The sequence below is a fragment of the Anomalospiza imberbis genome, chromosome 15 (genome assembly GCF_031753505.1).
Source record: "Anomalospiza imberbis isolate Cuckoo-Finch-1a 21T00152 chromosome 15, ASM3175350v1, whole genome shotgun sequence".
NCBI classification, from domain to species: domain Eukaryota; kingdom Metazoa; phylum Chordata; class Aves; order Passeriformes; family Viduidae; genus Anomalospiza; species Anomalospiza imberbis.
The window spans coordinates 2,449,530-2,470,297 of NC_089695.1; the positions used below are offsets into that span (position 1 = coordinate 2,449,530).

General features: G+C 58.2%; 1 protein-coding gene across 15 annotated transcripts in view; it reads right to left on the reverse strand.

Annotated features, from left to right (window-relative positions):
- LOC137482874 (protocadherin gamma-A4-like) overlaps positions 1–20,768 on the reverse strand; it is a 160,641-nt gene that overhangs the window by 32,703 nt on the left and 107,170 nt on the right. Inside the window, exon 1 of one of the 15 annotated variants that reach the window (XM_068205483.1) lies at positions 18,018–20,503. The exons of 10 other annotated variants lie outside the window; for them this stretch is intronic. In XM_068205483.1, the coding sequence (XP_068061584.1) occupies positions 18,018–20,477 (2,460 nt within the window). In that variant the 5' untranslated portion in view covers positions 20,478–20,503. Of the gene's footprint in view, positions 1–2,457; positions 5,101–8,097; positions 9,149–15,184; positions 16,930–18,017; positions 20,504–20,768 lie in introns of those variants that run through there. 4 more of the 15 variants (XM_068205489.1, XM_068205490.1, XM_068205486.1 and 1 more) reach the window with 4 other exon arrangements.

Here is a 20,768-nt window from a genome sequence, read left to right on the forward strand (position 1 = left end):
GGGCACCAGAGGGACCTGGGGAATAGGTGAGAGAGGCTGAGGGCACCCACGCCCGGCACGGGGGACGGTGACGGGGACAGCATCCTTCTGCCGGGAACAGGGACGGTGAAGGTGCTGCAGTCCAGGGTCCTCCCTCCCGTCTGCAGCACTTCCCTGCCTATTCTAAGAGCCGTGAGGCGGGACCACCCTGCTGCCAGTCAGGGAGAGACACCGGGAGGAACCTTATGAATGGTGAGAAGACTGCCCGGGTTCCACCTACTGCCGGCTCAGGAGGAGGGGGGGGAAGGCGTCCTTAAAGAGACAATGCAGAAAAACACTGGACAAGGGATTCCCCAGCATACAGAGACCAATTCCTTCTCGTACATATTCATTCCCCCAGGGCTCCTGACGGTGCCACCAGCAGGCAACTGTCACAGTAACCTTGGCTCTGGAATGTGCCCTGTCCCCATCCCAGGCTGAGCCCCGGACAGTACAGCTGGGTGACAGAGCTTTCCACTGGCAATACAGGGTGCTGCACCCCTGGGAATGGGTTTGGTGCGGCTGCAGTGCCACAGCAGAAGCCCCCTGCAAAGCCCACACAGCCTGGGAGAAACCACTCAGTGCCTTGACACAGCTCGAGCACCAAGGACTTGGAGCAAGGGCTTTACACGGGGGATCCTGCTGCTGTTTGGGCCTGGGATGGGGACAGTGGGACAAGACAGGAAGGGTATGGGGTGTCTAGGATGGAGAAGGAGATGTTCCTTATTCCACAGGGTCAGAGCTCACTCTGTGGAAAGGCACCAAGCCAGACAACCCAGGGATCACTGGAGATCCTGCAGGGTAGGATCCCTCATGGCAGGACATGCCACCTGCTAGGGACAGGGCCAGCACCCTTCCCCCTGCATCACTTTTGTGGGCAGGTTGTGCCCTGCAAAGCAAGGAGGTGTAAAGCCTTTGCAGGCTTGACACAGTCCATTGTCACCACAAAGACTGAAAATCCAGGGCCCAGAGCCAGCCCAGCTGATTTCTCCCTGCCAGTGCCTTTCCAGTGCAGTACTGGGGAGTAGGGGGGAGTCATGGCTGGGGCTCAGGCTTGCTGCCCTCCTTCCACCCCCACTCTCAAATCATTTATTGCCCTCATCCCCAAAGGCATCTTGTCAGTACGCTTTGGTGGAGAGGACATCCTTGTCCCCAGCCATAGCACAGCCCTCACAATGCAGAGGAACACTTGCTCCTGCAGCTGCTGCAGCCATTCTCACCTGCCACAAATCAGAAGTGCTGAGTCTGAGCAATGACGCAAGCAGGGGAAAAAATAAAAAGGCATAAAATAATTCTGAGAGGTTTCTGCCTCCTTCTGTGATTTGGCCACACTGAGCAGGCAGCACACGCAGCCTCACACCCATGAAAAGCTTCCGCTGCACCTCACTTCCTTCTGCTCTGAGGAACCAGTCGCTCCTACACACTGCCTCCCAGGAAGGACTAATTACCAGCACCAACGACCTTGGAAATCCACCAGATCCACACTTCACCTCCACTGGATCCACTACCTGGCCTCACCTCTGAAGATTGAAGCATTCCTGTAATTGAAAGCTTTCAAATTAAGCAGCACCACAATTCTCATCGGGGGAGAAGCACAGAAGCTGCTGTCATGCGCAAACGCCTTCCAGCCTGCAGTCAGGACATCAGACATCACCCAGAGACAGCATATTACGAATCATGCAGAGCTTGTAATAGGGTTTTTGAACAACATCTCAGTGGAGGACTCACCACCCTGCTCAGAGCCAAATTCCAGCTCAGCAGAACCCTGCAAGCAACTGGGGCAGTCTGCAATCCCACCCCCACCCCAAAGCGAACATCAGTACAGAATTTCCATAAAAACAAAACCGGAACCATTCAGGAATCAAACATGGGGAATGGCACAGATGGAAGGGACTGCTCTATGACCACAGTCTGTCAGAGGAACCAGCATCATCCTTCAGCTCTGTGAGCTGCACTGTGAGAGGCGACACACCGATCCCCAGCTCCCAGCCCCATCTGCACCCCCAGCTCTTCAGCCCCCACCAAGTCATGACGCACAGAGATTACATTCCCCCGCAGTGCAAGTGCTCCCCTTGGCTCTCCTTTTGCAAAGGGAAGGAAATACCAGTAACAACAAACTTCGTGCCAAGGATTAACAAGTGGTTTCAAGCTGACCTCAGCCTCCACCGGTTACTCATGCAAGGCGTACCCAAAACTGCGTCCAAAAGACGTATGACTGCCAACATGAGCAAAATGACTCACTTGATCCTGCTCATCACAGTGCAAAAGTCATCAGCCCTCAGGATGGCTCATTTGACACCAAAGAACACCTGCTCAGCTGTAGGGGCATGACACGACTGGATGTCCCTCCCAACCCCAACACGCAACAACACGCGTACACCACAAACGAACCGCGGCTCTGCCCAGCGCTGGGACATGCCAAGGAAGGAGCTACTTTACCTCGGCAGGTGTGGGGAGCCGGCTGGCGGTGCCCACAATCTGGTGGTACAGCCCTGGCTCACCATTCCTTATGGTGCCTTGGCGGCTCCCCAAGGGGCTGGAAGTGAAGGGCTTTTTACACAGGAGATCACTCTGGCGAGAGTCTGTGGTGAGATAGACCTGGTGGTAGAAGCTGGGTGGCGTGAAGCCACCCCTCACGGCATCAATGTGGTGGAAGGGCCCTGGTGTCCTGTACGTGGTGCTCCTGGAGCTGTTGTACAGCTCCCTTGACTGCCTCCACTTGTAGCACTTGAAGATGCCCACGGACAACATGGTGATGAAGAAGGCTGCTGACACCAAAATCACAGCCAGGATGAGATAGAAAGTCACATGTCTCCTGGGATCATTGGCAGGTGCCACATCAGTGAGGTCAGTGAGCACCTCCTTGACCATCTCGGCCACAGAGATGGAGATGGTGGCACTGGTGGACAGCACAGGCTCCCCATGGTCTTTCAGCAGGATGACTAAGGTGTGCTCGGGAGCGTCATCCTCGCGGAGCTGGCGGGCCGTGAAGATCTCCCCATTGTGCAGCCCAACCGAGAAGAGGCTGGGGTCAGTGGCCTGCAGCAGGGTATAGGAGATCCAGGCATTGTACCCTGCATCCACATCCACAGCCACCACCTTGGTGACCATGTGCCCGGCAGGAGTGCCTGGTGCCACCACATCAGTGTAGGTGGCAGTAGTGTTGGGGTGAGGGTACAGCACCGTTGGGGCATTGTCATTGAGGTCAGTGACAAACACACTGACTGAGACATTAGTGGCCAGAGGTGGAAAGCCACCGTCCTGGACCTGCACCATCATGTTGAACTCCACCTGGTCCTCATGGTCCAGGGAGGTGAGCACGTAGAGGGTGCCATTCTCCCGGTTGATGGAGAAGAGGTGGCCAAAAGTGGTGTCACCCTGCAAAAGGGTATAGGAGAGGTGGGCATTGCGTCCAAGGTCCGGATCCGTGGCGCTTACATTAAGGATGGGGATGCCAGGCATGTTGTTCTCCAGAACATAGACATCATAGGAGTCCTGGGACGACCTGGGAGCATTGTCATTGACATCTGACACCTGCACCAGGATGTGTTTTACTGCAGACAAGGGTGGTGAGCCCGAGTCCTTGGCTGTGATAGTGATGTTATACTCTGCTGCCTTTTCCCGGTCCAGAGCTCCTTCTGTTTTCAATGTGTAGTAATTTTTGAGGGAGGAGCTGAGCATGAACGGGATCCCAGGGGAAATAAAACAGTTCACCAGGCCGTTGTCATGGGAGTCCAAGTCTGTTACACTCAGCAGAGCTACAACCGTCCCTGGGGCTGCATCTTCAGGCACAGGGCTGTAGACAGAAGTTACTGTCACCTCTGGAGCGTTGTCATTCACATCCACGACTTCCACCAGCACTTTGCAATGAGCCACACCAGGAACGGCTCCCTTGTCTTTAGCCTGTAAGTAAATCTCGTACAACTTTGTTTCCTCATAGTCCAGCTGTCCCTTGACCCTCAACTCCCCTGTGGCTGAGTCCAGAGCAAAGAGTTCTCGTACCTTGGCGGGGGTGTGGCTGCTGAAGGAGTAGACGATGTCTCCATTGGGCCCATCATCCAGGTCGTACGCACTGATCCTGGCGACCAGGGTACCGCTGGGCGTGTTCTCCCTCACACTCGCCTTATAGGTGGACTGGTTGAAGACCGGGGCGTTATCGTTGGCATCTACAACGTCAATGTGGATCTGCACGTGGGCCGACCGTGGCGGGCTGCCTCCATCCAGCGCCGTCAAAACCAAATTCAGCTCCCTTTGCTCCTCCCTGTCCAGCTCCTTCTCTAACACCAGTTCCGCGTACTTGCTGCCATCCACCCTTGTCTGCACGTCGAGCGCAAAGTTCGGGTTGGCGCTGAGCTGGTAAGTCTGCAAAGAGTTAATTCCCACATCGGGGTCTTGCGCGCTCTCTAGCGGGAAGCGCGCTCCGGCAGCCACCGACTCACTGATTTCCAGCCTCGCCTGGCTGCTGGGAAAAACCGGATCGTTGTCATTGATGTCCTGAATCTCTACAGTGCCGCTGTACAGCTCGAGCGGGTTTTCCACCACGATCTCAAAGCTGAGGGAGCAGGGAGAGAGCGCGCCGCAAAGCTCCTCCCGGTCTATCCTCTCGTTCACCAGCAGCGCCCCGCTCGTCAGATCCACCCCGAAGTACTTCTTGTTGCCGCCGGACACCACCCGCAATCGGCGCCCCGGCAGCCGCCCGAGGTCCAGCGCCAGGTCGGCTACCACGTTCCCCACCGCGGAGCCTCTCCGCGCCTCCTCGGGGATCGCATAGCGAATCGCGGCGGAAACCCAGTCGGAAACGCCGAACAAAAGCAAGAGGCTCAGTACCTGCCCCGTCGTCACCCCGCGGCTCCTCACAGCAACGCCGTTCATCGCACAGGACGGCCGCGCCCTCCGCTTCGCCCCCCCGCCCCGGCTAGAAACTCTCAGCTCGCCCCGTCATGCCGCTGCCCAGCGGCCCCGGGAAGCGGCGGCGGCGGCGGGGAGCCGGGCATTGCTCGGCGGGCTCGGCAGTGACTCACTCGCAGAGTCTCTCTGAGCCCGTCTGCGCCTCATCCCGGCTCCGAGCGGGGCCGGGCCGCCAGTTCCCCCCCGCTCCATCATTGGCCGACAGCGGCACACAGAGTCCCGTCCAATAACTGCACAGAGCGCAGGGCGCCGGGGCCGCGCCGCCGCCGAGCCCCGCCGGAGGGAGCGCGGCGACCGCGGCCCGAGGACAGCGGGGCTCGAGCGGGCAGAACCTGAAGGGAGAGCACAACCCTGCGAGAAACCCCGCTATAGAAACAGCCAGGCTTGGGGAGCGCTGGCAGAGGCAGGGTAGATCGGCCATAGGGACGGTTTGTGTGGGCAAGAAGCTGTAAAAGTTGGCAGAGTGACGACAGAAGGGGCGATACAGAGACGTGGAGTGGCTGGGAACGTGTGACCTCGCTGGAATAAGACGGCGGGAGTAAGAAAGGGAGGTGGAGAGGGCGGGAGGATGAGTGGGGAGGGTGCCAGGTAGAGCCAGCACAGGCACAATGCGCCAGCGCCCAGTGTTTCTCAGGACCTTCAGGATGCCGGTTCTCCCACCCAAATGCTTGGCCAGCCCCTTCCTGGGAGGAAGCCCCTTTCAAGGTGTCGGGACGTCGCTGCTCAGTATGCCACCAAAGCAGCGCAGCCGGCAAAGCGAAATAGATTTCGTGCTGCCGTGTTATGAGCAGCTCCTCCGGCCGCAACACAGTCTCGCCGCGGGGCGGCTCCCGCCGCTGGATTTTCAGGAGCATCGCCCCTCCTGCGGGATCCTCACTGCCACCACTATCCCAGCAGGCGTCTTCCCCGACAAACCGCAGAAATCTCGGTTTAATACGCCCTCCTACTCTCGTCATCTCCCAGGTTGCTCCCCGGTACTTTTTTTCCACCAGCCAGACTCAGGGAGATCACGCTGTGCGACCTGCGGTGCAGGTTCACCCGGTGGGAACAGATCCCGTTCCCGCGCAGCCACAGCCTGGCAGGTCACAGCACCGGCAGTGCCTCGTGGAAAACCTGCCTTTGGGTTGTTGTTGCTGTCATCAACAACTCGTGCTACGTCGGCTTTTCCGACTTTCCCGAATTTTTAGGCACACATAAGGATAAAATTACCGAAATTCCGGCATTCATCGTCTGTCACCCGCAGAACCGCTCGGCTCTCATAGGGTAATGAAAAGGGGCGAGGATGCTTAATAAGGGACCGTCAGGAATCCTGTGAAAACCCAGCTGTGACACAGCGCCCAGGTGTCATCCCACAGCCGACACTGACAAGGAAGGCAAAAACCGGACTGGAAATCAGCGCCCAAGCGTTCATTCGCTTATGGAGGCTCTCCAAGCCTTGCAGAACTGCCTCGGAAACTTGCGGCGGGTTATTCGTTACCCCGCTAATTGTGGGGGCTAGGCTCCTAGGGGCTGCAAGCCACCCCACCAGCGCTGGACAGCGACATTCGCCAGAGCGAGAGGGATCTCGACTCTGCGTGTCCTCGCCCTGCACAATCCTAAAAGCTGCCATGAGCACATGGGATCCACCCAGAGACGCAGTAGTTTGGCACTTACATGAAGAGTCGGCAATATCGAAAGAGTCGGCGCAATCTGTCCTATCTACATGCTCAGCTATTTCCTTTTTTCCTGATTAATCGTTGCCAAAAGATAAAGTTATCAGCGCTATTTATCATTCTTATCACCTGTCCACAGAAAGTGATAAAAGTTTCACGTACCATTCACACGTGATAGAGTTTCACACAAATAAAATCCAATGAGTCATCTAACCTTCCCAAAACACTTATTTTTTCACAGAAAACAAAATCCCAATTTGATTTCTTTCTTACATATAATCTAAAACCAAGAAAATCCACAGCTCTCTTCGACCCAATCTTGAAATAGTCTTCAGCGACTTATTTCTCTTAAATAAACTCTGAATCCTTTTCCCAACCACTGTAAGTTCTAAATCCTTTTTCCAATCACTGCCCATTTTAGGTTTTTTCTACACGTGATTTCTCAACGTGGGGACCACAGTTCTCAAATAATTTCCCTCCCTATGTATGAGCGCACCCACCACCCGTACCAGAGTACCTTCTCCGTTTAATGCCAGCAGTACTGGGATGGCCAAGCAGCGGAGAGCTGAGTAGAAAAGAGATTTTAGGAAAGGCATGAAAGACAGAACATTTCAATCTACCGTATTTCGATTAATCTGGAGACATTACATCTCCTCCACCTTGGTGGGAAGCCTGAATATTGCAGACGACGCTTCAGAGCGCCTGAAAGCGCCACTTTGAGGGGGAAGAGTGAAAAAGTGCAACAGCTAAGGGGGAAGACGCCTTCCCCTGCACCAGTCCTCCGGGGACTGCTTCAAGCCAAAACCCAGCCTGAGCCGCTCACTTCGGCATTTTCCCCGACTCCACTCCAGGGAAGCCGGTGGCAGCGGGGAACAAAAAGCTCCTTCTGCTCGATGCCAGGCTTGGAGCTACACCGAAGCACCACCTCCGATTCTACAGAAGGAGGGAACAAGTTGAATTACGGGTGTACACACCTTCTGTTAAAAGGGGTTCAGAGCGCTAAAGAACCGAGCTTGCCAGAAAAGGAGAACTACAGCGTAGTTCCCCACTGAGTAAACAGGCCGGGTCAGATCACACCTCATTATCACATGAAAGAGCCCAAATATGGCTGAGACAATTAGTGGTCACTAGACCCAGGCGAAAAGGTTGTCTCAGCTTCAGGCTCCACGACACTTTTGTTCCCGCTCCACCCCGAGTCCGCCTCACCACTCCAGTTCGGTGAAACTCGCAGCTGTCTGTCCTTCTCCAGGACAGATGGAAGTACTGACAACATTTGCATTTGTTGTTCTTGCTCTCTCTTTTCTCCTCGGGGAAAACCAGCAATTTGCAGGTAAGACATGGCAGGTCAAAAGGATGAGTCAAGATCTCAAGTACACCCCCAATCACTCACATCCCCAAGCCTCTGAGCAGTGCGCCGGTACGTTCAGATCTGCCGGTTCCCTACTGATCACCAACAGCAGAATAGAGGAAAAAAGATTCAGAAAAACTCACAGAGAGGGACCGTAGGACAGAAGCTCACCTGTGTCGAGCTCCCAGGGCTAGGAGGGTCCTTCCCAGAACAGGTGCCTGAGCCAGGATCAGCGGACAGGAGATTGGCAGACAAAGCTGCCGCCCCTGGTCTCAGGAACGTGAAGTCCTTCTGCCCCGACTCGGAGGCTAAACACACCTCGTAGGAATAGGGCAAAGGCAGCGTGCTGCTGCAGTAGTTGTACGGTGCTTTTGAGCCCAAGGTGGAATATAGTTCCTTATCAGAAGTTATAAAAATGGGAGGGCTCCTCGACTGTCGACATTTAAAGAAAAAAACAAAAATGACCGTGGAAACGAATAATAAGGACACGGCGGAGAGCGACACAACAAGAATGAGGTTCAAATCAGATGACAGGTGAGACACAGCGTCTCTGTCGCCGAGGTCCGGCAGCGCCTCCTGCAAGCTCTCGGCCAGCACCATGTGCAGCGTGGCCGTGGCCGACAGCGCCGGCTGCCCGTGGTCCTTCACCACGGCCACCACACGCTGCTTGGCCGCGTCCCGCTCGGACACGGCGCGCGCCGTGCGCACCTCGCCGCTGTGCAGCCCCACGCGGAACAGCGCCGGCTCCGACGCCTGCACCAGCTCGTACGACAGCCACGCGTTGCGCCCCGCGTCCGCGTCCACCGCCACCACCTTGGCCACCAGGTACCCGGCCTCGGCCGAACGCGGCACCACCTCGAAAGGAGGCGGCGCCCCTCCCGCCGCCTCTCCCGCCGCCGCCGCCGCCGCCGGCCACAGCACCCGGGGCGCGTTGTCGTTGCGGTCCAGCACGAAGACGCGCACCGTGGCCGTGGAGCTGCGCGCCGGCGAGCCGCCGTCCTGCGCCCGCACCGCCACCGTGAACTCGCGGCACTGCTCGTAGTCCAAGGAGCGCTGCGCGTACAGCGCGCCGCTCCGCGCCTCCACCGACACCAGCGGCGCCGCGCCCGCCGCGCCCGCGCTGCCGCCCGCCAGCCAGTAGCTCACGCGCCCGTTGGCGCCCGCGTCCGCGTCCCGCGCCTGCACGCGCAGCACCAGCGCGCCCGCCGCGTTGTTCTCCGCCACGTACGCGCTGTACGCCGCCTCCTCGAACACCGGCGCGTTGTCGTTCACGTCCGACACCTCCAGCACCAGCTCCGCGCTGCTCCGCAGCGCCGGCCTGCCCCGGTCCCGGGCCACCACCGTCACGCGGTGCTCGGACGCCTGCTCTCGGTCCAGCGCGCCCGCCGTCACCACCTTGTACGAGCCGCCCGAGGACGCCACGATCGACAGCGGCGCCTCTCCCGACAGCTCACACGACACCTGACCGTTCTCACCGGAGTCCGGGTCATTCACATTTAGCAGGGCCACCACGGTGCCAGCTGGCGAGTCCTCCGGCACTGGGCTCGACAGGGACAGAATCGTGATTTCAGGCGCGTTGTCATTCACGTCCAGCACCTCCACCTCCACCTTGCAGTGTGCTACCAAACCGCCACCATCCCTCGCCTCCACCAGCAACATGTAGCCTCGCGTGTCCTCAAAATTCAGCTCCTCCTGCAGACTGATCATCCCACTCTCTGCATCCACCACGAACTTCTGAAGCACCTTAGCCGGCATTTTCCCGAAGCCGTAGGTGATGTGTGCGTTGGTGCCTGCATCGGCGTCGGAGGCTGACACGTTCAGCACCGTTGATCCCGGAGGCGTGTCCTCTCGCAGGCTGACGCGGTACCGGTCCTGCGCGAACACGGGTGGGTTGTCATTGGCGTCGGTGACGTTGATCCAGAGCTGGGCGGTGCCAGTCCGGGGCGGGTCTCCGCCATCCAGCGCAGTCAGCGTCAGCCGCAGGCTCGGCTCGCTCTCCCGGTCCAGTGCACGGCGCAGCACCAGCTCAGCGAACTTGCTGCCGTCTTGGCTCTCCTTCACCTCCACTGCGAAGTAGCCGTTGGTCTCCAGCTCGTACCCTTGCAGTGAATTACTGCCCACGTCCGCGTCCTCGGCCACATCCACGGAAAATCGGGCACCAGGAGGTGTAGACTCAATGACTTCGAAGTGGATATTTTCCCTAAGAAAGCGCGGCGTGTTGTCATTCACGTCCTGGATGTTCACTTCGACGTGGAAAATGTTCAGCGGATTCTGCACCAGCGCCTCGAAGCTAACAGAGCAGGTCGCCGACTCGCCGCACATCTGCTCCCGGTCCAGCCTCTCGTTCACGTACAGGTTCCCGTTCTCCTCATTCACCGTGAAGTATTTCAGCTGCTTCTTGCCGGCAGACGCCACCTGCAGCTTGCGCACGGGCAGCTCGTCCGCGCTGAGCCCCAGGTCCCGCGCCAGCGGCCCCACGAGCGAGCCTCTGCCCAGCTCCTCGGGGATGGCGTAGCGGACCCGCTCGGCCGCCGCCCGGCACCACACGCACAGCAGCACCGCGGCCAGCAGCGCTCGCCCGCCGCCCGGCCCGCGCCTCTGCCGCCGCCTCACCGCCATTCTCCGCCGCCTGCGCTAGCCGCGCTCCTGCCTCCCGCCGCTGCCCTGCCTCCCTTCCAGCCGCTCTCGCCGGCGAGAACAGAGACTGCTGAAAGGCAGCGTGCCTCTGCTGCTGCTGCTGCTGGCGGCGGTGTCGCTGCCGCTGTGGCCGGCGCCGGGCGAGCGAGCAGCCTGCGGGGCCAGGACGCTGCGGCGGCGGCGGCTGCGGCTCCAGCGCCGCTCGGCGGCGGCCAACAGCGGCACCCGGAGGCGCCGCCGCGCCGCTGCAGCCGCCGGATGGCCGCGCCAGAGGGGGTCTCGCCCCGGCCCGCACCGTTGGCTGCTCACCCCCATCAGCTACGGGAAACCGCGAGTAAGAGTTCACTTTGGTGAGTTTTTTCATACCCGCGGAAAGGGGAATCGAGGAGCTCTGTTCAGAAGCAAAAATGCAGACCCTGGCTGTGGAACGTGTAGTGGAGTAGTGGAGGAACACGCAGACTTCGTACAAGGGGGCACAGGTGAGTACAAGCAGGTACACTGTGCATCAAATGCCTTGCAGATTTGCAGATTCCTATGCCTTCTATTACTGATGTGGGCTCTCTTTACCCAGCTCTTTTATTTCATTTCTACCGTCTCTGTGTACTAACATCTACAAAATACTTGGGAAGAGAAGCCCTTGTGGAAAAGAAGCACCAGAAGCAACATCTTCTTTCTGGAGATTCTTGTTTCCATTCCTTTTATTTTATATCCCTCTCACAGTAACTGTGACTGGGGGGAAATGGCAAGTCTTATTCTCTAGATCAGCATTATCCTTACATGGTCCCAGTTTTACAAATCATGGATATTACCACAACTTCTTGTCCTAGAACTGGGAAGAATGACCTGTTAAAACACTTCTTCAAAAAGCTTTTTCAGTGAACGGTTTAAGTAAGTTGATCTAAGAATGGGGACAGACTCAAAAAGGTATCCATGCTCCCAGGATACTTCAGTTAGCAGCGTGCTGAATTTTTTACTCTGAGAATTGTAAACATGAGGGTTAATACTCCTGTGTGGTGATGCCTGAGGCATACATGACATGTCAGCTACCTTTCCCAGGACAGAGACTTCGAGACAAAAAGACAACAAAAAAAGTCAGAAAAAGGAATCTCAGAAGGGCACAACTAGAGAAAGCAGTGTGCCCATGGCTCAAACACACTGACGTCCTTTGCCACAATAAAACACTGAACGCTCCAGGAGTGGGATGGTCTGAAAACAGAAATGATAAAACACTCGATCCACCTCGGTGCCTTTTTGTGCTGACACCACCTCCCTGCAACAACCAAACGAAATCATGAAATACAAAACTCTCCACAAATCAACAGCTCTTGTTTCATGACCTTGTACAGAGCAGGGCACGTTATGATCAGCTGAACCATTCCAAATGCTACCCAAACCAGGTTTTGGGAAACTACGGGTACAGCAGGTTTTCCCAACACTCCTATTGCTCAAGAAATAACTCCATGGATTCTTACTGTGCTCATTCACAGGGTCCTGGTGATAACTCGGTTCCCGCTTACACCACTCTTACCACTGTCTTGAAAAAAACAAAGATAGAAACTACAAGACACAGTTTTTATCTCTTCTGCCGTAGCAGTTATTAGAAAATGATCAATTGGCCTCAACATTGCTGTGAGAACAGGCTCTGGCTTAAGAGAGAGAATACTGAGAAAGTACTTAAGTAGAATCTTGCCCTTCCTCACCCTTTATTGTATTATGTAAATTAGACACTGCTTTCAAGCTTTCAAATAATTAATGTTATTGAAAACTCTGTGTTGTACGACAACTGTGATAAATACAAAAATGGAGGACTGACTTTTGGAAAAACCTTTAACCAATAAACAGTTCACAATGAAAACACCTGTGTATGTCTAAGAGTCCAAACTTGTGAGCAATACTGTGATCAAGAAATGAACATTGGCAAATGAACTTTGGCATGTCAGGACCTACTGTTGCTACACCCTTGGCTACAGCACCATCTCTCTGAAAACGGCACAATGGCGAAGAGTAAAAGAGACAAAAATTGCCCATAGAATGGCAACAATCCTTTGGAAATCAACTTTGGTTTGGCACAAGAAGCTTCTCGTGGACAGTCAGGTCATTCTCACAAAATCACTCCAGGTGCATTAACTGGATTGTGCTCACCGGCTGGTAAGGAACACAGAAAAAAAACCAAAACAAAACAAAACAAAACAAAACCAAAAAAATTTCTAACCAGTGATGCATTAACGATGTACATAACACTTCCTTCTACAGTGCATCGATTTTAAACACTTGGCATGGAAAGATCAAGCGCTGCTACATGACAGTGAACGATACAAAATAAGATTTAAGGCATTGTAAAAGCACAAACAACTCTTTACACAAGCGTATCTCGACTTTCCTTGCAGTGCCGTGCCACCTGTAATGCATCTGAGCAGAATTCTCGACACTACGCTCTAATTTCTAGGTGTTCACCCATAGTTTGAAGGCATAAAAAGATGCATATGGTCTCTAATCTGGACCTTCTTTCTGAGAACATCCTTCAGCTTCAACTCCATCTTTGCAGGGGCACAGTGATGATGCACCACCAAGGTGACAAACCAGCACTAACATATATAATTTAGATTTAACAACATTAGCAACAAGCAATTGTGCTACTCTTCCACCATCTCTACTCACTCCCGAGTGTGAAGCTCACATTTTATTCAACCAAAGAAACTCCCACACGCAAACTTGTGAAGAATGCCTAGGAATGGTGTCCTGGAAGAAACAGAATGCTACACGAAGTTGACACTGCTGCAACTACTGGATGAGGAACACTCAATGAAGCCCTTTCAAAAGTGACAAATGTAACAAACCGAAAACAAAGCAGGCAAACACGGGTCCATGTTCAATTTCAAACAATGGCTTACATTTATCCTAAATACTATGTACAGAAAAGGAATACGGGGAGAGTGATAATTAAGTATACCAAAGACAGACTTGAGAAAAGTACCGCTGTTAAAAATCCAGACTACAGTGTAGTTCATACTGCTTTAAAAGGTAATAAATAATTTTAAAAATATAAGGCGAGGTGGTACTATACCAATGAACAAATAATGATGCGGGGGGGCAGGGGTGAAAGAAAAACAAAAGCCATAAGATTGCATACAAAACTTAAAATACTATCATGAATTTAAAATTTCTGGACGGGAACACAAATGTCACACTATTCAAGCACGTGTGCTGTCAAGAACACAGCTGATACTGACAACAAGGCAAACTACCACTTCTTTACCAGGCAATACAATTCAATAGCAGATCGAATACTGGCGAGATAACCGGAATTAAACAACCTGCACTCACAAAAACAAAAGATCTCAACCACAGAACCTCCAGCAGAGAAGAGCTCGAATTCTCATGAAAAGCTCATCAACCGTAACACTGAGATCCGACTCCTACGTCCACCTCCCCGCAGCAAGAGGCACCAGCACATCCCTCACCGGAACCATGCCATACTTGTCAGAATACTTCCCTACTCAGGGCAGAGACCAGACGGCGAAAAGGACAAGGAACCAGCAGGAGGAAGTGTCAGGGACAGAATTCGACCCGAGAAACTCACCGAGGGAGGGGCGGGATCCACAGGACGAGCGCCGGCAAGATCCTCGTCGCCGAGCAGCGGCGCGGGCTCGTCGGGCGGCGGCCGGGCCGGGAGGGTGTCGCAGCAGCTGCCGCCCGAGAAGCGCAGCTGGCTCTTGCGCGAGTCGGCCGTGAGCGACACCTCGTGCGAGTAGGACTGCAGGAAGGCGCGCACGCCGTCGATGCCCACGAAGTGCGACACGGGCACGCCGCGCAGGGCGCCGCTGTCCGCCGGCAGCAGCTGCTGGCGGCGCCAGCGGCGCAGGCGCAGCGCCAGCAGCAGCAGCAGGAAGGCCACGAAGAGGCACGACACGGCGGCCACGGCCAGCACCAGCCAGCGCGTCAGGCTGGCGGCCGGCTCGCCCGGCGCCGCCGCCCCGTCGGCCGCGCTGCCCAGCTCGGCCAGCAGCTCGGCCACGCTCTCGGCCAGCACCACGCTCAGCGTGGCCGTGGCCGACAGCGCCGGCCGCCCGTGGTCCTTCACCAGCACCACCAGGCTCTGGCGCGCCGCGTCGCGGGCCAGCGGCGAGCGCGCCGTGCGCACCTCGCCGCTGTGCAGCCCCACGCGGAACAGCCCCGGCTCCGTGGCCTTGGCCAGCTCGTACGACAGCCACGCGTTCTGCCCCGCGTCCGCGTCCACCGCCACCACCTTGGCCACCAGCGCGCCGGCCTCCGCCCAGCGCGGCGCCAGCTCCACGCCCGACCACGCGGCGCCCGAGCCCGCCGCCGCCGCCGCCGCCGCCGGCGGCGGGTACAGCACCTGCGGCGCGTTGTCGTTCTCGTCCACGATCAGCAGCCGCACCGACACGTTGCTGCTCAGCGCCGGCGCGCCGCCGTCCTCCGCACGCACCCACAGCTGCAGCTCGCGCAGCTGCTCGTAGTCGAAGGAGCGCAGCGCGTACAGCGCGCCCGTCTCCGCCTGCACCGACACGTACGACGACAGCGGCGCGCCCCGCACCCGCCCCTCCGCCAGCCGGTAGCGCACGCGCGCGTTCTGCCCCCAGTCCGCGTCCGTGGCGCGCACCGTCAGCACCAGCGCGCCCGCCGCGTTGTTCTCCGCCAGCCGCGCGCTGTAGCGCTCCTCCGCGAACACCGGCGCGTTGTCGTTCACGTCCAGCACCCGCAGCGCCAGCACCGCGCTGCTCTGCAGCGGCGGCGACCCGCCGTCGGCCGCTCGCACCGTCACGTTGTACTCCGACACCTGCTCCCGGTCCAGCTCTCTCGCTGTCACCACACGGTAGTAGTCGTCAAAAGACTTCTCCAGGCGGAAGGGGACGCCCCCATCAAGCGAACAGCGCACATCGCCACTCGCTCCTGAGTCCCGGTCCTGCACGTGAAGCAGGGCAACCACGGTCCCCGACGGTGCGTCCTCGGAAATCTCACTCAGTGCCGACCTCACCGCAATCACCGGCGCATTATCGTTTTTGTCTGTCACACTGATCGTGACTGTGGCAGTGTCGGAAAGACCTCCCCCGTCCCGTGCCTGCACCTCCAGTTCGTAAGAGCCACCTTCCTCGAAGTCCAGGTTCCGCAACAGAGTGATGGCACCCGTCTCAGAGTCCAGATGGAAGATATTCGATGCTATGTCTGACACTTTTTTCAGCGAGTATTTCACATGACCATTCAGCCCTTCGTCGGCATCCGTGGCCGTGACAGTGACGAGGACAGAGCCCACGGGCACGTCCTCGGGCACACGCACCGTGTACTCCGCCTGGCTGAACACGGGCGCGTTGTCGTTCGCGTCCAGCACCGTCACGCGGATCCGAGCCGTGCCCGTCCGTGCCGGATCGCCGCCGTCCATCGCCCTCAGCACCAGCTCGTGAAACGCCGCCTCCTCCCGGTCCAGCGCCTTCGCCAGCACCAGCTCGGGACGCTGATCGCCGCCGGGGCCCGTCTGCACGGCCAGCGAGAAGTGCTCGTCGCCGCTCAGCTCGTAGCTCTGCAGGGAATTCCGGCCCGAGTCAGGATCATGAGCGTCTGGCAGGGGAAAATGCGACCCTGGGGCTGTCATCTCGCTTATTCTCTCTTCCAGCTCAGTTTCCTTAAAGCTGGGCGCGTTGTCGTTAATGTCCGTGATTTCCACTTCTATTCGGTAAACCTGCATCTGTCCCTCCACTATCAGCTCACAGCGCAGCACGCATTTCTCCACCAGCCGGCACAGCTGCTCTCTGTCGATCCTCTCTGCTGTCACTAAATGTCCCGTCTTCCCGTGCAGAGCAAAATACTGCATACTACCTTCAGAGACAATGCGGATACCCCGATCTCGGAGCGCCGGCAGCTGCAGCCCCAGGTCCTTGGCCACGTCGCCCACGAACGAGCCCTTGGGCATCTCCTCGGGCACGGAGTAGCGCAGCTGCCCCCACGCCGCCTCCCACGCCGCCAGCAGCACGGCCCAGAGCAGAGCTCGCTGCCGCCGGCCCCAGCGCCTCCCCGCCGCGCACATCTCAGTCGCGGCACCGCTCGTTCGCTTGCAGCTTCTCGCCGCCAACCCGGACACCTCCGCCTCCGACTTTCTTCCCAGCTTCTGCACAGTATTTCAGCCACCGGCTCCTCCGTCTTGCTACAGAACGGCTCCGCACCGCGGCCTCTCTCGCAGACCTCCCGGCGGCCGATCCAGACGCTGAGCTAGCGAGTGACCGAGCCGATCCGCAGCGGGCGGGGCTGCAGCGCTCCGAGCTCCCTCTCGCTCCTCTCGGTCAACAGCGGCGCCCGCAGCCTCCTCCCGGCACTGCAGGCACCGAGCGCTGCCGAGCGCTGCGGTCCTGCCTCGCCCACGCACATCTCGCGTGGGCGGAACATAACCGCTCAGAAGACGTCGCTTTTCGTCCAGCGCGGACCTCCTGCTTCGGCTATTGTGCAGCTGATCTCATCCTCCACCGATGACGACGTAACAGAAGTAACACACCTCCTGTGATTATGCTATTTCTACCACCCGGGACATGTCTTTATCATGATCGTATAACATGAATGAAACTATCTCTGAATGTGACGTCGGGCTACCACGAGTTTTACTGCATACATCCCAAAACGCAAACTCCTCCACAAATTCCATTTTTTATACGAGTCGTGCTTGAAGAACAGTCTTTCAGCAAATCAAATATTGTTAAGGAATAGGAGAACTTTTCATGAACAGTCACAATGTTCACAAGATTCACCGAATCCAGCACTGCAGGGGAGGTCGTTGCTATTTTGCACCGGCACATCAGACACTATTCTGATTAAGTCTGCATTACTCCCCGTTCTCCCATCGCGACTTCACAATTTTCATTACAATTTTACTCAATATAGGCATGACAATGCTCACTCTGACTTAATACTCTCACACAGAGCTTATTTGAAATCCTAAATTAACCCGACTCATTAGTGTAAGCATTCCTATAGCAGCCTTCCCTCAAAAGAAGGGGTTTGGCCCACCTAACAGACGGTCCAAACACACAGCTTCAACAAAAAATTATCGGGAAGGAAAACTCTCCACACCAAGCCCGTCATGCACATCTCATTCTACACAATAAATATCCGCTTCCTTCGTTAATGACATGTAACAACTAAGAAAACATATTTTTCCTAAAGAAAATCTTCCAGCTAAACCAGAATCTGTCATGAATCAAATGCACTTCAAAACCGCTGAACGGTAATAACTCTCAGTGAGCCGACCAGGCTTAGAGCAGATGAGGCAGCAATTGCCGGTTCGCAACACTTGATGAAAAAAAGAAACACGAGAAGAGATTATTTCACGGCGTCATGGTATAAAATATAACCAATGACAGACGCAGGGAAAAAAAAAAAAAAAAAAAAGCCCGCTGCCACCAGCACGCCGTTATTTAAAGGCGCAGAAGGAAGGAATTCGCTTTACAGACCTGAACTGCGTCCGGGTCGGCCTGCGGCTCTCCCAAGACGATGTTACTGTTCGAGCTCGGTTTCTCGCAGCAATCCCCGCCCAGAAGCTCCTCCGCAGACAGGACGGGCACCGGCGGCGGCGGCCAAGCGGCCTCGGGCACGGCGCGGGCCGGCGCCGCCACGCACAGGTTGTAGGAGTAGGGCAAGGTGCCCTCGCAGAAGTCGGCCGGGAAGGCGGCGCCGGCCACCGAGAAGCGCTGCGCGCCCAGGCAGCGCAGCACGGCGGGCGGCCCGGCCCGCCGCAGCCGCGCCAGCACGGCCAGCGCCACGCTCAGCACCAAGAGCGCCGACAGCAGCGCCAGCGCCAGCACCAGGTAGAACTGCAGCTCGGCCGCCGCCGCCGCCGCCTCGGCGCCCGCCGCCCGCTCGCTCAGCTCCGGCAGCGCCTCCTGCAAGCTCTCGGCCAGCACCACGTGCAGCGTGGCCGTGGCCGACAGCGCCGGCTGCCCGTGGTCCTTCACCACGGCCACCACACGCTGCTTGGCCGCGTCCCGCTCGGACACGGCGCGCGCCGTGCGCACCTCGCCGCTGTGCAGCCCCACGCGGAACAGCGCCGGCTCCGACGCCTGCACCAGCTCGTACGACAGCCACGCGTTGCGCCCCGTGTCCGCGTCCACCGCCACCACCTTGGCCACCAGGTACCCGGCCTCGGCCGAACGCGGCACCACCTCGAAAGGAGGCGGCGCCCCTCCCGCAGCCTCTCCCGCCGCCGCCGCCGCCGCCGGCCACAGCACCCGGGGCGCGTTGTCGTTGCGGTCCAGCACGAAGACGCGCACCGTGGCCGTGGAGCTGCGCGCCGGCGAGCCGCCGTCCTGCGCCCGCACCGCCACCGTGAACTCGCGGCACTGCTCGTAGTCCAAGGAGCGCTGCGCGTACAGCGCGCCGCTCCGCGCCTCCACCGACACCAGCGGCGCCGCGCCCGCCGCGCCCGCGCTGCCGCCCGCCAGCCAGTAGCTCACGCGCCCGTTGGCGCCCGCGTCCGCGTCCCGCGCCTGCACGCGCAGCACCAGCGCGCCCGCCGCGTTGTTCTCCGCCACGTACGCGCTGTACGCCGCCTCCTCGAACACCGGCGCGTTGTCGTTCACGTCCGACACCTCCAGCACCAGCTCCGCGCTGCTCCGCAGCGCCGGCCTGCCCCGGTCCCGGGCCACCACCCTCACGCGGTGCTCGGACGCCTGCTCTCGGTCCAGCGCGCCCGCCGTCACCACCTTGTACGAGCCGCCCGAGGAGGCCACGATCGACAGCGGCGCCTCTCCCGACAGCTCGCACGACACCTGACCGTTCTCTCCCGAATCTCTGTCCCGCACTTTCAGCAGGGCTACCACAGTGCCGGCCGGCGCGTCCTCAGGCACCGGGCTCGACAGTGACAGAATCGTTATTTCCGGGGCGTTGTCATTCTCGTCCATGATATCTATTTGAACCTTGCAGTGAGCCGTTAACCCGCCTCCGTCCATCGCTTCCAGGCCGAAGATGTATTTCTTCTTGTCCTCGAAATCGAGGGGACCCGCCGTCCTGACCTCACCACTGTTGCTGTCCAGAGTGAACAAAGCACGGATGCTCTCCGGAACGTTGCTGAATGAGTAGGAGACTCGCCCGTTGGTGCCCACGTCCGCATCTGTCGCCCATACTCGCATCACCAGAGAACCCACTGATAGATTCTCCGCTACTCTCGACTCATAGAAGTTTTTGCTGAACACGGGTGGATTGTCGTTGGCGTCAGTAACATTTATGCGAACCTGGACAGTCCCGGATCTCGAGGGCTCCCCGCCATCCACTGCCGTCAGCACCAGCTCAATGGAGCTCTGCTTCTCCCGATCCAATGCTTTTTCCAGCACTAATTCCGGCTGCTTGCTTCCTTCAGGACTCTCCTTCATGACCAGGGAGAAGGAAGGGTTGCTGGTGAGCTGATAAGTCAGCAATGAATTGCTTCCTGCGTCCTCATCTCGGGCCATCTCCAGCGGAAACCGAGCACCGGGAGGGATTAATTCACCGATCTCGAGCTCCAGAACAGCCTTGCTGAAGGCCGGGGAATTGTCATTCACGTCCTCGATCGCCACATCGACGTGGAAAATGTTCAGCGGATTCTGCACCAGCGCCTCGAAGCTGACGGAGCAGGTCGCTGACTCGCCGCACATCTGCTCCCGGTCCAGCCTCTCGTTCACGTACAGGTTCCCGTTCTCCTCATTCACCGTGAAGAATTGCTTCTCCTCGCTCAGCCGCAGCTTGCGCACGGGCAGCTCGTCCGCGCTGAGCCCCAGGTCCCGCGCCAGCGGCCCCACGAGCGAGCCTCTGCCCAGCTCCTCGGGGATGGCGTAGCGGACCCGCTCGGCCGCCGCCCGGCACCACACGCACAGCAGCACCGCGGCCAGCAGCGCTCGCCCGCCGCCCGGCCCGCGCCTCTGCCGCCGCCTCACCGCCATTCTCCGCCGCCTGCGCTCGCCGCGCTCCTGCCTCCCGCCGCTGCCCTGCCTCCCTTCCAGCCGCTCTCGCCTCACAGCGCAGGGGCCGCCGCAGCGCAGCCGGCCCGCTCGGGCCGCCTCTCCCCGCCGCCGCTGCTGCTGCTGCTGCTGCTGGCGGCGGTGCCGCTGCCGCTGTGGCCGGCGCCGGGCGAGCGAGCAGCCTGCGGGGCCAGGACGCTGCGGCGGCGGCGGCTGCGGCTCCAGCGCCGCTCGGCGGCGGCCAACAGCGGCACCCGGAGGCGCCGCCGCGCC